The 13,297-nt window shown below is 38.9% G+C and overlaps 1 protein-coding gene across 1 annotated transcript; it reads left to right on the forward strand.

Moving 5' to 3' along the window:
• The first annotated feature begins 9,521 nt into the window (after nucleotides 1-9,521).
• LOC308112896 (uncharacterized protein) lies at nucleotides 9,522-12,894 on the forward strand. The gene is made up of 8 exons (XM_080468713.1): nucleotides 9,522-9,663; nucleotides 10,241-10,393; nucleotides 10,604-10,753; nucleotides 10,990-11,145; nucleotides 11,460-11,615; nucleotides 11,930-12,079; nucleotides 12,251-12,426; nucleotides 12,516-12,894. The coding sequence occupies exons 1-7, from the start codon at nucleotides 9,585-9,587 to the stop codon at nucleotides 12,406-12,408; spliced, it is 1,002 nt and encodes a 333-aa protein (XP_080324839.1). The 5' UTR covers nucleotides 9,522-9,584; the 3' UTR covers nucleotides 12,409-12,426; nucleotides 12,516-12,894.
• The last annotated feature ends 403 nt before the right edge of the window (nucleotides 12,895-13,297 follow it).

The raw sequence follows: 13,297 nt of genomic DNA on the forward strand, positions 1-13,297 counted from the left end.
CAAGTCATGATCAGGAAAAAGTCCAGGTGTATATATACTGTCGACAGAGCAAGAGAGTCAGAGGATTGGTCTGCTCAGACTGCCATCTTCTTTAATTATTAATAGATGGGTGTACTGACATGTCACTCCCTCTATTGTTGGCATGTCGTAAAAACGCACAAGTTGGACATTTTCACAGAAAAGCTATAATCAAGAATGTACTCAATGTTCCTAGAGAAGAAATGCAATGCTTACATATAACACTTGTAGCACCCCCCATAAAGTCTCTAATTCAGGGGTAGTTCTTTTGAATGTTGGGGGCGATGGGATGGGGGGTGGGGGTTGAATTAATCTGATTGAACAGGTACTCGGCATTCCAATGACATATGTCAACCTCTGCACCTGTTTCACTAATGTTCTTGGTAAAGTCATTTTTCTAGCGGGCTTGTCTCATTTCCATTGAACCTCTTCACAATAAAGCTCCATAAATGAAATCTCATTCATGTTTAAAATCCTTAAACCAGGAGGCCACCCTCTCTGGTGTTGTTGCTGTACTGGAGGTGTAGTCCTTTTTTATGTTGTGCAAAAGCTTGTTGGCAAAATAATCTCAGCCAGGACTTCGGGTTATGGTAGAAAGGGAGGCAATGATGATCAAAAGAATCTTTTTTTGTTCCTTGAAGAGAAGTATTGCCAAACAAAGGTTCCACTTTCTTTTACCCACAATGTGGCTCTAGTTTTAACCGGGCTACCGTATACTTCATTGAAAAGTATGATGGTGGCTCAAAATGTGTAAATACAGGCCACAATACTTGTCAAAACACACTACAAACTAACAGATGAATCATTTATATACCGCTTTAGTGTTTTTAAAAATGTCAAAGTTGCTACTATATCATACATCAATTACTGGCATCAATACTGATCAACTGTAATAATTTTAAAAAGCTAAAAACATGCATCTTCCTTTCAGTTTTCTACTTTACTCCAGCCTATCCCAGTCTCTGTGAAGTTCTCGACCCATGTACCAATTCATCTAATTGTTCTATAATTAGTAATAATGTTCACAAACACTATTTTTGATGTAGTTAAAATGTAATGTTTGGTTGACTTTAATTATCACTTGATGAATCAGATGATGCTCAAAAGCTACTATTTTCATTAAAAACTATTATCCTTCCAACAGTCAGACATTCTTGCATATATTTGAAAAACACCTTGACTACAACAGTAGCACAATAAGCACATATCTATATACACACTTCACAGTCCACCTTGTCCATCATGAGCTTGTCTTGTTTCAGCTCCCTTCACCTCACAACTGGAAACCCAGGAGGCACAGTTCTCAGTTCCCTTCTGTTTCTCATACACACTGTTGAATTCTAATCATCAGTCATCTTTGCCAAAGTCTCCCACTTCATTGATGATATTTACATTCAGGCCAGTTCAGCCCTTCAGCAATCGTGACCAAGAATCTCACAAAGTTCATCAAGAACGTACAAACTGGACCTACGAATGGAAAGTAAAACTTAGTTCAACTGTGAAAGATGCTCAAAGGACATATTTTTCCAGGTTGTGTCATTAAACAGTCACAAGTCTCATGTTCAGTTTAAAATAGTTAACGTTATCTTAAATCCACCATGGACTTGAGCCACCCTCTGCAGTTAAGAAAGCCAACTAGCATATATTCTTTTTTCATGAAACAGGATGTTTAAAGTTGATCGAACTGTTCCGAGATCAAAGATTTTTTTTAATGAATTCTCTCCTCACCTTTCTTTTATCTGTTTAAATCGGACAATCATACCTTAAGAAACTTGGCTTTATGCAAGGTGCGTATAAATTTTTTTACTCAACATGTTCTTGTCAGTCTCATAGAGTAGTTGGAATTTGACTGTACTTTATTATAATTGTGTATTGTTTAAAATAAATTGAGCTGTAATTCTCTGCATTTTAACTTTCTTCTTTTTAATGCTAGTTCATTTAAAAAAATTAGTTGTCCGTCCTTTATAATGTCTATGGTCCTTACCTGAACAAGCAGTTTATCAAGGGACAACTCATCCACAAAACTGCAACCCTGGCTAACTCATCCACGGATGAGATTTCAGAATTTTTTGGAGAAAATAAATCCTTTTATAATGCACTTTTACATGTTTTTATTTCAAGTTGATATTTTATAAATGTTTCATGTATCTCATATATGTCCATTTATATTTAGTATAGTATCATATGGCTTTGTTTGTCTTAGTTTACCATTCTCTTAATGGTAAACAAATTCAACAAGTGCATGTAAATACATTTTTAGGAATTACTTTTGATGAAAAGCTCAGTTGGAAGCCGTATATAAATATCCTAAAGTCAAAATTTGCAAAAGAAATATTGGCATAATGCGTAAAATCAGATCAGTATTCAGTATTTGATCTGCACTCAACTTGTTATATAACTCCCTCAATCTTCCATTTTTGAGTTATGGTGTGGAAATATGGGGAAATAATTATAAAAACAAATATTGATCACATTTTTCTTTTAATTCAGAAGAAGGCCATTGTGTCAAATATACTTCATAATCCTTCCAAATGTATTAAATATACTTTGAAATCCAATCCTTCAAATTAGGAATGTTGAAATAAACTGGACAAGATGTCTGGAACCACATGGACGAGTTGTCCAGGGTTGCAGTTTTGTGGATGAGTTGTCCATGCACCCATGGCTCATTCCAGCATGCTTTGGTGCCAACAAAATAGGTGAGCAGAACATTTTCTCTGACCTGTTGTGTTAAGTTTCTGGAAGGTCCATCTTACTCCTAAGTGAAATTAATACTAAATTTGTGAAAGTGATTTTTGTAAACACATGGCAGTTCATACAGGTATATATAGTCAATGAAGTAGTAGTCTGATAAGCGTCCGATAACGCATGGGAGCCTTATCCAAGTAGATTGTTGTTAAAAACACTGCCCCGCATTGTGTTCTCTGGCCATTTGTGATTTTGTGTACACATGATTTTAGACAGTTGTTTGTAAAGAGTTTGATTTCGAGGACTTCATACCCTCAGTTTGGGGAAACTGAGATATATTTCATAGAAATATAGTAGACGCAGGGTAGTTTGGTTATGTCAGGTATGGGAGTGTACACAGGCATATCGCCGTTTTAAAAAGTCTTAGACAGAGTTCTCATAGTGTTTAAAAGCTATAGTATATTCATCGTGGGTTCATAGAATTGATTGCCTGAACGAGTCTTTGATCTGTGATCTTAAACCATCAGTTCTGTCAACTGTGATGTAATTCATAGAATTACATAGATGTGTTTTTTTTAATAATGTGGAAAATGATGTGGTAGTTTAGATTAGTAGTTGCGTCGGGTAGCACATGCGGTGCTTATGCTTGGAATTATGAAAGACGTGTTTCAAAGGCGTAAGGATTTAACTTTTGTACTTGGGTAGTTGGAGTCATAAAGTTTTTGAGAGACTCATCGATAAATAATAATACTGACACTAAATAGAGACGCATGCCTATGTTTTGGAGTCAGAATGGAGGGTAGCGGTGTTGACTGTTGCACTTTTGAGGGTTTTGTGCGAGCGCATTGCAAAGTTCTTGTGCCGAGTGTTTAAAGTACTCTGTTGTGTGACTCAGACAGGTCAAAAGGACTGGATGAACGTTTTGAGATGGAAGAGTATGTGAGAAGGCAGTGATCTTTAAAATGGCTTCAAATGACTGTGCTCACAAGATGGTGTCTGTTGTTTGGAGACATACAGTTGTTGGGATTTATGGTTGGTTATTAGCATTGAATTACTGTAAGTAATAGATTACTGAGAGTAATAAATCACTGGAAGTAATTTATGAAAAATTGAAATTATTAATGGAAGTAAACGGTCATTTACTCATTAACAACTCCTAAAGTAATTGAGTAATTACTTAAAGGAGACATATCATGCTTTTAAATCCTTCCTTTTTACATATAAATCATACAGTTGTGGTCTATACAACGGGAAACTGCAATGCTTGGGTCTGAATTCCTCATTATTATAGCTCCACAGGCCCCTTTTCAACCCCTTTTCTGATGCGCTTCTGAGAGCAACTCGTTTTGGGGCTGTCTCTTCAAATGCAAATGAGACACTTCATACCCCGCCTCCTCTCCAGGTTGCAGAGGTGACACTCGGTTCAACGCCACCCTGTTCGGCCATCTTTGTAGTTTGATAGAACAGATACAATTATCTAGCGGCGCAGAAACTTTATATTCACACATTATTTACAAAATGTCAACAACGGAAGATTTGTCCATCCAGCCATACATGTTGGAGCCAGAGTCGGACCCGGCGGAGCGAGATGAAAATGACGATGATGCACCTACAGAACAACGTCTTCATATGGATGTAACGCAATGGTGTGTTACTATATTTACACTAACTTCTCCATCCATGCCCACTACTACAATACTGCCTGTATTACAACGACTATTTAACACAGAAGTTACATTATAATCTAAAACGAGCACACAGCGCTAACATATGAAGACGGTGCAACTGCTAATGCTAACAAAACAATGACAGGGACGTCTTATCATCACACTTTTTAGCGTTATATACAGCTTACCGAAGTGCTCTGTTCGTCGTCTCCATAGATAGAAGGAACTGACCGCTCAATCAGACGAAGTCTTTCGGCAAATCCTTCTTTATACTGGCGGAGGTTGCTGAAGCAGTCGTCCTTAAAGTGATTCGCGCACACAAAAATGACCTTACCCACAGATGTGGGTACATTTCTGTGAAAAATAAAACTCAACCAGGCACTTCGAAAAGGTTCTGATGCTGGGAGACGGTGTAACGAAGCTTGTGGGTTACTACATCCAACAACCGAACATTTCGACTTATCCTCTCGTAACTTCGGTTGGACTACAAAATCGCAGCGAGAAACAAAAATGGCGGATTGCTCGAAATGTCGATGTCCTAATTTGGCAGTTCCGCTGAGAATACTGTGACGTCATTGTTCAAAAAACGTAATAGAGAATAGAAAAATCGAAACCGATCGCAAAATATGACCAAAACAGAATATAAAGATATCAACGGAGCACCTGAAGAGACTACTTTGAACTTTTCTGTACTTCTAAACACTCTAAATATACAACAAAATGCATTTAAGGGCTAAAAAAGTGGATTTAGCATGATATGTCCCCTTTAAAAGGGAAAAAAAATAATTATCAAAAAATATTTATTCATAAAAAAATATTAATTTGCATAAATTTGTTATTTATGTATTAATAATAAATCGGGGCACCACCAGATAAACTGGAAATCGCTAATACCAAAATATCAGTCTCGTTTGTAAAAAGTTTATTTAAGTTAGTTTATATTTCTGCATAAAATATAACAATCTTAAATAGAATGGAAGGTGTGAGATCCGAGCACAGACTGTTACAAACCAGTGAATTGTCAACAATAAATACACAATAATCACCAAGAAGCGTTCAATTCAGCTAACAGGCATTTATTAACAAAATGTACTAATTCATAAATAATTCTGAAATCATTTCATAAATCAACACATTCAAGTAGCAAACGACATCTAACACGGAGATCTAATCTATTAAACAGCAAACACTATGTACAAAGAGTGTGTGTGTGTGTGTGTGTGTGTGTGTGTGTGTGTGTGTGTGTGTGTGTGTGTGTGTGTGTGTGTGTGTGTGTGTGTGTGTGTGTGTGTGTGTGTGTGTGTGTGTGTGTGTGTGTGTGTGTGTGTGTGTGTGAGACCTTATCTTGATCAGATAAGAGGAGAGCAGGGCTGCGAGGAGATCCGGGTTAGTGAAGAAGGGGGGAGAGATGAGAGAGGATGAAGACAAGAGAAAGACAGAATTCTTGCGAGGTTCGGTTCTGAACCCTGGTTCCTCCAGACAGAGCTCCCAGTGGGCCTGGAGCTCACTTGGACCTCTGGTTCTGAGGTGGAAAACCAGAGTCCTGGACTTGGTTGGTGCGCATGAACGCGCGTACACAAACATATGAGATACTGCGGCCTTCTGAGCGGCACATTGAAACACATTGCATTTTCAACAGAACATCATTCTAACTATTCTCTGCCCAGACAAAAGCTCTCACCCTTCGTGGTTTGGTGCTGTTGGTTCTGGGAGGCTGTGGTAACTGGTTGTTACCGGGTCTGAATTCAGCGTCATGAATTCAGAGGCCTGGCTTCAGCTGCAGGAGTGGACAGCTGAGAGGATGATTTTGGAGAAGAGGAGACCTTGGCTCTGGTCTCCAGAATCCCCCTAAAACAGGAAAAATATAGGAAACAGAAGATGTAGTCCAAACTGGGTCCTGCTCGTCCAGCTGGCTGGCGTTGATGTTTCTTTTGTTCCTCTTGGGTGCTCTCTATACCATCTTGAGGCAGGAGAGACATGTGTCTCCCTCGATGGTCAGATGAGAAGCAGAGAGATTTGGTTGGAGAAGTTTAACCAAGGCTAGAATTTCGGACCCCTGTGGTGTTCAGGTTGGATTCGAGCATCTTCATTGGCCACTTCCGGGGTCTGGCTCGCTCCCCTGCTGTTTTATGGCTTGTTTATTGTTGCTGGTGTTTTCCTTCGGGGGAGAAACTTCTTGGAAGAGTTCAATGAAATCTTCAGCCCCAACACAGTGAATCTGTATTGTCCTGACTGACCCTCCCCCATAGATGTAGAGTGAATGTCGAGGGTGTAGAAGGAACAGTTGTGCGTGACTGGTCTTCTTTTGGGAATGAGATGTGAGATGAAGAGAGCCTCCTTCGGATGTAAAACTGTCATTGTCGACTGAATATAATGTTGCAGTCAGCCAGCAGTGTTGTAGATGGTGTTCTGCTATTGCCAAATGTGAAGTGGTAACTTGTTGGTAACCATATTTTTCTGAAGCACCACAAAGGTCTCGATTTTGATTTCTTGGACCCATGAGCATTCGTAAAGACCAGTCAAAGAATGACCAGGAGAATCTTGTTCTTTCTGGTTGGAAGTTGGGAATCTTCTTCGGGGTGTGATTGAGAGATGTGGGAGAAACCCACTATGGGAATAACTTTAAAGATGACTTTTGTGCTGCTGGATGATTGAGAACAATGAAGATGATAGCTTTTTTCCATAGAAATGTTGCTAATCTTTGTTTTCCACAGCAACAATGTTGTTTGTTGCACATGCCAACTGACTCACCTACTAATTACTGGCAAGGGCCGAGAGGTATCCATCATGTAACTAAAGAAACACTGCTTTAAAATGAACTGGCATTAAAAACTTAAGTTGAAATGCACATAATTTCAGGTAAATTAAATTTAAATAATAAACAATTATAATAAAGTAGCTTCAGACAAATTGCTACTTCTCTACGAGACTGACAAGAACACGTTGCGTAAGAAAGTGAATACGCTGCTTGCATAAAGTGTCCATGGTGGAAAGTTAGAGCTTGGTGTCATCTCTATAGCAATGAAACAGTTTAATGTAGTCACATAAAATATAGAAAAGTTGGAGGAGGTAGACAATGAAAGGTTATTGAAGTCTTTGCAGGCAGAGATGAGTTTCTTAAGAGTGTTTTTGTTTTTGAGCATGCCTGACCCGTATAAACAGACTAAAGAAAAAGTGAAAAGAGATTCAATGAAAAAAAATTAAAAATCACAGAACAGTTTGATCAACTTTAAACATCCTGTTTCCTGAAAAAGAATATGCGCCGGTTGGCTTCTGCTGCCTCGAGTCCGCGGAGGAGTTAAGATCGTGTTAACTGTTTAAAAAAAACAAAACACCAGGCTTGTTCCTGTTTGATGACAGAACCGGGAAAAATATGTGCTTTGAGCATCTTTCACAGTCTCAATCAGCCAGGGCTCAGCTTGAACTTGTGTTTCAACAGCGCTGGGATCAAGGGGCCTTAATTCAGAAATGGAGAAGAGAAAGGTCATGCGTGTATGTGTGTTTTGACCAAAATATAGATGGGCTGACATTGGATGTTGACTGTTAGACCTTACAGACATAGAGCAACTGAGCTTCTAACCTAGTCCCCCATAGTCCTGAGTCTCGTGCTGAGCGTGTGGAGTTTGAGTGCATGCATGGAAAAATGGGAATGTGTGTTGAGATCAGGTCCTTCAGGGTGTTTTATGTGTATCATAGGAACTTTTTTACTTGGTTGCGCAGTGCAGAGTGGCTTTCCGTGCGATGTTGATTTATTACTGAACAACTGACATTTGGATGAACTAAGTTGTACTTTCCATCAGTAGGTCCAATTTGAACTTTCTTGATGAACATTTTGAGATTCTTGTTTGCTGCATATTAGAATTCGACAATGTGCATTAGAAAGAGAAGGGAAGTAGTTCAGCTAAAACACGAGCCACATTATCGGCAAAAGGACGTGGAACCTTTAGTTGGCTGTACTTCTCTTCAAGGAAGTAAAAAAAAGATTCCAATGATCATTGCTGCCTGCATTTCTTCCATGACCCAAAGTCTTGGCTGATATTATTTTGCTTACAAGCTGTTGAGGTACACGCAAAGCAGTGAAAGTAAGTGAACTACACCTCCGATACAGCAACAACATCAGAAAGGGTGGCTTCCTGGTGTGAGGGATTTTAAAGATGAAGGAGGTTTATTTTATGAAGCGTTATTATGAAGAAGTTCATGGAGGCCACACTGGAAATGAGACAAAAAAAAAGTCTGAATTTCACCACAAACATTCACATTGTTGAAATAGGTACGCCCAAAAGAAGCCCACATCGCCCCCATTGTGTCAAATCTTCACTGGCTGCCAGTCAAATTTAGAATTGACTTTAGAATTTAAATTCCCACTTTCTGGGCATTGCATGGTCAGGCTCCTCAATACAACGCTGACATGCTGAGCCCCGACACCTCAGGCCGCAGCCTCCGATCCTCAGGCCAGAGTCTCCTGAAGGTCTCGAAGACCTCCTTTAAAACCCGGGGGGACTTGTCCTTTCAGGCTGTAGCCCCCAGGCTATGGAACGACTTGCCCCTGTCCCTCCACACGCTCGATTCCACAAGCTCTTTTAAAAAGAACTTAAAGACGTTATTTAAGAAAGCTTTTGGATAAATACATTTCCCACTTTTACTGTATTTTATGGAATTCTTACTTTTTGTTTTTATTGCACCAATTTTATGTATCGCTCGTTGTGATTTTCACTTACTAAACATGGCGAATGGAATTACCCTCTGCTGACTATCTGTTCAATCAGAGCAACTCAGCACTGCAGACCATTCCACCCAAATCCCCTTAATCAGAGATTGTATGGGGGTGCTACAAGTGTTCTATGTTAAGGTGGTGCTAAAATGAATTTTTTTGACTTTCTGGTTTAATGTCGATTTTTTCTTTTCCATATGGTTGAAATGTTCCAGACATGGAGAAATGGTGAAGGGTGCAGAAAGCATTGCATTTCTTCTGTAGGAACATTGAGTACATTCTTGATTATAGCTTTTCTGTGAAAATGTTCAACTTGTGTGTTTTTATGACAATTGCCATCAATAGAGGGAGTGACATGTCAGTACACCCATCTATCAATAATTAAAGAGGATGACAGTCTGAGCAGACCAATCCTGACTCTCCTGCTCTGTCGACAGTATATATACACCTGGACTTTTTCCTGATCATGACTTGCCTTCAAGTGTGCAGGAAGTGGAGACATGGAGGGACACCTGTCTACAGTCTGTGCATTGATCCTGGTTCTGGTTGCAATCGGACTCTCTGATGCATCCCACAGAGGTATATTTCTTTAATCTCATTTGAAATGTGAACTGCTAATGTTCATTTTCTTGCCTTGGGTGTGACACTAATACAGCTTTTGGATGGTTGCTAAGTTTGAACTGAATACGAGAGCGCTGTCACTTCCTGTTGAGATATACTATCCACATTTCTCGTTATGGAATACTTTCTCCTGAAAGATTTGGAGGAATATGCATCAATTAGAAATAGTAAGATTTTTGTGTAATGCTTTGCACTCATCTTCTTACTGTTCAGTCATGTTAGATTCCCATTATTTAACTTTTGTTTTTAGCAGTAAGGTTTCTTATATGATAAAAAAAAAAATGTGTAAAAGATGTGTATATTTTGTCTCTAAATACAGAGGTATATGCATTTCTCTGTGATTAAATTCTGAGGCACAATTTTTAGTGTATATTCAGATGAAACTAGGAAATCTTTTGTGAAAACTTTTTTGTGTTACAAACTGCCAAAGACGACAAGAACTGACCATATTCTTAAGGCAACAAATAGTAAAAAACAAACAAACAATAAAGCAGTTTCATGATTTTCTGTTTTGTTGCTTTGTCTTTCTCTTCAGTCAAGTCAGGAGCGTGCCCCAGGTCTGGCTGGGCCGCAGATCTGAAATGTTCTCTACGAGTGAAAAACGAGTGCCAGGACGACTATGACTGCCTAGGAATTTACAAGTGCTGCTACCAAGGATGTAGACGTGTTTGTCTTCCACCAAAAGAAGGTAAAAGTTAGATCTGAATGAAAATAGCATGAATCTGAAGACCTGTTTCGTGGTTGAGGGTTTATTTTGACGTGCTGTTAAATATTTTAGTTGTATGTAAGTAAAGTGGTGTTTCATTACTTGATACTGAGAAAGGTCAAGTCCTGAAATCCATCATTTCAAGGACAGTTACAACAATTTCATAACACCAAAATGTCTCTTTTTCTTCAGTGAAGCCAGGAGTGTGCCCCAACCTGCACCGGGACGATGTGATAAATTTTTCACATATTAAACACGAATGCTACGACGACTATGACTGTGACGGAAATCACAAGTGCTGCTACAAAGGATTTGTTCGTGTGTGTGTTTCACCCAAAAGAGGTAGAAATGAGATGTTCATGAAATAACACAGCCTTAAAGACCTTTTAAAAAAAGTTGAATGTTTCTTTTACAGTGACAACACTCTTCTGTTTTTATTTTGGATTATAGATTTATGTATTTGGAGTGTTGTACAATCACCAAGTCTAAAAGTCAACATTTGTAAGAAAAGTAACAGTAGTAAAAAAACATGTTTGTAGGATTTCCACTCATAGAATATCTTGATCTGTGTTTCACAGTTAAGCCAGGACAGTGCCCCAGCTTGGCCTGGTTCGGGAACGCTAAGTGTTTTCATCCACGTCATGAGTGCTCTGATGACTATGACTGTAATGGACAACACAAGTGCTGCTACAATGGATGTGCACGTGTCTGTGTTTCTCCAGCCAAAGGAGAAGGTGAGATATGAATGAAATAATATAGTTTGGAAATTATTTGTAATTTACAATAGTTTTAATATTGCTTTTTTTTTTGTTCTGGATATTGAAGTGTTGTATTTCCTGATAATGACAGAAACGCTGACGACCACATTTAAATGTATTTTATCTTGACAACATCTTGAATTGTTTTTCACTTCAGTGAAGTCAGGAGTCTGCCCCGCCTCTCCCTGGTTTGGGGATTCAAAGTGTTTTAATGTTCAACATGAGTGCTCCTACGACTATGACTGTGCTGGGATTTCCACTCATAAAATATCTTGATCTGTGTTTCACAGTTAAGCCAGGACAGTGCCCCAGCTCGGCCTGGTTCGGGAAAATTAAATGTTTTCATCCACGTCATGAGTGCTCTGATGACCATGACTGTAATGGACAACACAAGTGCTGCTACAACGGATGTGCACGTGTCTGTGTTTCTCCAGCCAAAGGACAAGGTGAGATATGAATGAAATAATATATTTCTGGAATTATTTGTAATTTACAATAGTTTTAATATTGCTTTTTTTTTTGTTCTGGATATTGAAGTGTTGTATTTCCTGATAATGACAGAAACGCTGACGACCACATTTGAATGTATTTTATCTTGACAACATCTTGAATTGTTTTTCACTTCAGTGAAGTCAGGAGTCTGCCCCGCCTCTCCCTGGTTTGGGGATTCAAAGTGTTTTAATGTTCAACATGAGTGCTCCTACGACTATGACTGTGCTGGGATTTCCACTCATGGAATATCTTGATCTGTGTTTCACAGTTAAGCAAGGACAGTGCCCCAGCTCGGCCTGGTTCGGGAAAATTAAATGTCTTCATCCACGTCATGAGTGCTCTGATGACTATGACTGTAATGGAAATCACAAGTGCTGCTACAACGGATGTGGACGAGTGTGTGTTGCACCCCAAAAAGGTACAAGTGAGATGTGAAAGAAATAATATCCAATTAAAGAGTTATTTTAGCTGAGACTCTTGAAATGCTCACTTCTTAACAACATAACTGTTTAACTTTGGCAAATACCAAAGAATCTGCGAAAATTTGCTTTTATAAACGCTGTAATTTTCTTTGTATATATCCATTTAGCTTTCTCTTCAGGAGTGTGCCCCAACTTTCCCCGACGCAACTGTCTTAGATTTGGAAGGAACAGGTGCTCTAAGGACTCTCACTGCCCAGCACATAAGAGGTGCTGCATGATAGGATGTCGACGCGTTTGTGTTCCCCTATTTTTCAGACGGGGTTGATATATTTGGAAGAAAACCGTACGTTTTTTCAATTCATCTAGTGTGATTTTGAGTCCTTTTCTTGTATTTAACAGTATGAAATATTTTCTTTTCCTCTTCTTTTCCAGTTGAAAAATGATCATTACAACTGAGTTCTTCTGTTCATGAGGGGCAGTGTTCAGCTGAGATCAACTAGCAGCCATTACTGCAGTGGGCTCTGCTGATTTGACCATCTACAACAAGCTGGATTTTACCTCCTGGGATGTGGTTGCGTTGTTTCTTTATTGCTATAATCAAAACATTTATTGAAAAATGTATTAATCTCTCTCTTTATGCTTTGCTACTTAATCAATTGCATTGCAGTGCATTTAAGTGAAATGAGTAATAGCTTTGCACAAAGTTTGCTCTTTATATGATTAAGCATCTTTGGTTAAAGGGTGGTGTGGAAATTCTTGCTCTGAATCTTTTCTTTGTAAGCCAATAAAACAAACCATTGCATAAAAATTGTTCGGTAATTTTTTCATTTTTATTTATTCAACTTTGCATTTAAAACACCAGACATTTTCTAGGCTGAAGTATCTGTTCTCCATAGGCAGGGTGAGGGTGAAACTAAAACCGAATGAGTTTTCCATCCACCCAGGCCAGCTGACAGCTTTGTTTCCTGTTCCTCTCGTCTCTTCCACTTTACAGCTCCTCTTCGTCTCTTCTCCTTTACTCTTCCTCTCCTCTCTCCTGAGTGAATTACTGGCCTGATCAGCAATAAATATTAACAAAACATCAATAAGATATTGTCTCTGCAGCCTTTTTATGAGTTATTTCAAAGGTTAATTTTCATACCTCTACCCAGTCAATGATCTGCTGGTCGCTGGCCGTGTCCTCCAGGAGGAGTCTGTCCAGCAGGTAGCTCAGA

This window comes from Lipophrys pholis, assembly GCF_963383615.2.
Source record: "Lipophrys pholis genome assembly, chromosome: 8".
Lineage (NCBI taxonomy): Eukaryota > Metazoa > Chordata > Actinopteri > Blenniiformes > Blenniidae > Lipophrys > Lipophrys pholis.

Bases quoted from the DNA above. Each gene is read 5' to 3' on its own strand.
- LOC308112896 (XM_080468713.1), top strand. From the start codon at position 9,585: ATGGAGGGACACCTGTCTACAGTCTGTGCATTGATCCTGGTTCTGGTT. The intron at 9,664-10,240 runs GTATATTTCTTT...CTTTCTCTTCAG, and splicing joins CTCTGATGCATCCCACAGAG to TCAAGTCAGGAGCGTGCCCC. The intron at 10,754-10,989 runs GTAGAAATGAGA...TGTGTTTCACAG, and splicing joins GTGTGTTTCACCCAAAAGAG to TTAAGCCAGGACAGTGCCCC.